This window comes from Trichinella spiralis (genome assembly GCF_000181795.1).
Source record: "Trichinella spiralis strain ISS 195 chromosome Unknown Scfld4023, whole genome shotgun sequence".
NCBI lineage: Eukaryota > Metazoa > Nematoda > Enoplea > Trichinellida > Trichinellidae > Trichinella > Trichinella spiralis.
The window spans coordinates 1-1,100 of record NW_003530962.1 but is presented as its reverse complement, the minus strand read 5'-3'; the positions used below and the strand labels follow the sequence as shown (position 1 = coordinate 1,100).

The 1,100-nt window shown below is 30.5% G+C and overlaps 1 protein-coding gene across 1 annotated transcript; it reads left to right on the top strand.

Annotated features, from left to right (window-relative positions):
- Nucleotides 1–102: 102 nt before the first annotated feature.
- Tsp_14417 (putative protein tag-76) lies at nucleotides 103–888 on the top strand (the record flags this gene model as incomplete). The annotated part of the gene is made up of 4 exons (XM_003367582.1): nucleotides 103–174; nucleotides 227–409; nucleotides 479–603; nucleotides 669–888. Coding segments are annotated over 4 exons (600 nt in total), but the record flags the coding sequence as incomplete, so codon positions are not given.
- Between the last annotated feature and the right edge of the window lie 212 nt (nucleotides 889–1,100).

Here is a 1,100-nt window from a genome sequence, read left to right as displayed (position 1 = left end):
TCGGAAGTAAAACCAAAAGCAATTATTTCCCAGTTGAAGTATAAAAATCTGATAATGATAAACTTTTATTAAATACAATGAATTTATTTTGGGCCAATTTAGCTTTGTCAAGTCGCGAACTGTCAAAGATACAACAAGAAATTGAAAGCGTGTCAAACGACTTCTATAATTCGAGTATGTTAATGATTTCAAATATTGATAATAATGAATAAATTGTTATATTTAGTTTGCTTCGACAGACGCTCCTACTCGAAATCTAAAGTGTATTGACATGGTCAAGAAATCAAATTTCAATAGTGATCCATTTTTGAAAAGTTTTGGCGTACAAATTAAAGCGGAACCAATGATTGTTGATGGACGAGTCTTGCCTCCGCCTAGGTTGGAATATGGTAAAGGAAATGGAGGACGTGTAAATAATAATTATTCATATCATTCATTTTGAAAAATATTTGTTTCATAATTTTTCTCATATGTTTAGCAAATAATTCTTACACCAAAAGATGGAGCATGGAATTCGAATGAATTTAAATTTTTTGAATCTGCTTATTGTGAATCATTTGGATTTGTATCGTTTCTACCACCACATAAAGCATCAATGTTACAGTGAGTATTGCAAAATTTCATTAATAAATCATATTAGCTTTGTTGATTATTTGCTTGATTTTTAGGGAATTTTGTCTGCAAATTGTCAGAACATGTCGTAGTACAGGAATTGAAATGCCGGACAGCCCAAAATTTTATGAACAAGCGCGGAAAAATGATACCGTAGAAATGGTATTCAAACGTATTGCTGACAAATGTGACAGAGATGGAATAAAATGTGATTTGGTATTTGTTGCGTTATTTTCATCTGAACAATATGGTAATGATTGTTTTGTTGTTATATGATGAAATTTATTTTATTAATGCTGAATGTATTTTTACCTTTTTTAAGCTCAAGTGAAATCTTGTGGTGATATCACTTTTGGATTGGTCACTCAGTGTGTATTACCGAAAACAATAAGTGATGTAGCAATAAAGAAGAGTTATTCGACGATGTTAAATATTGCGATGAAAATAAATATGAAAATTGGTGGCATCAATACAAAATTACTGGAAGA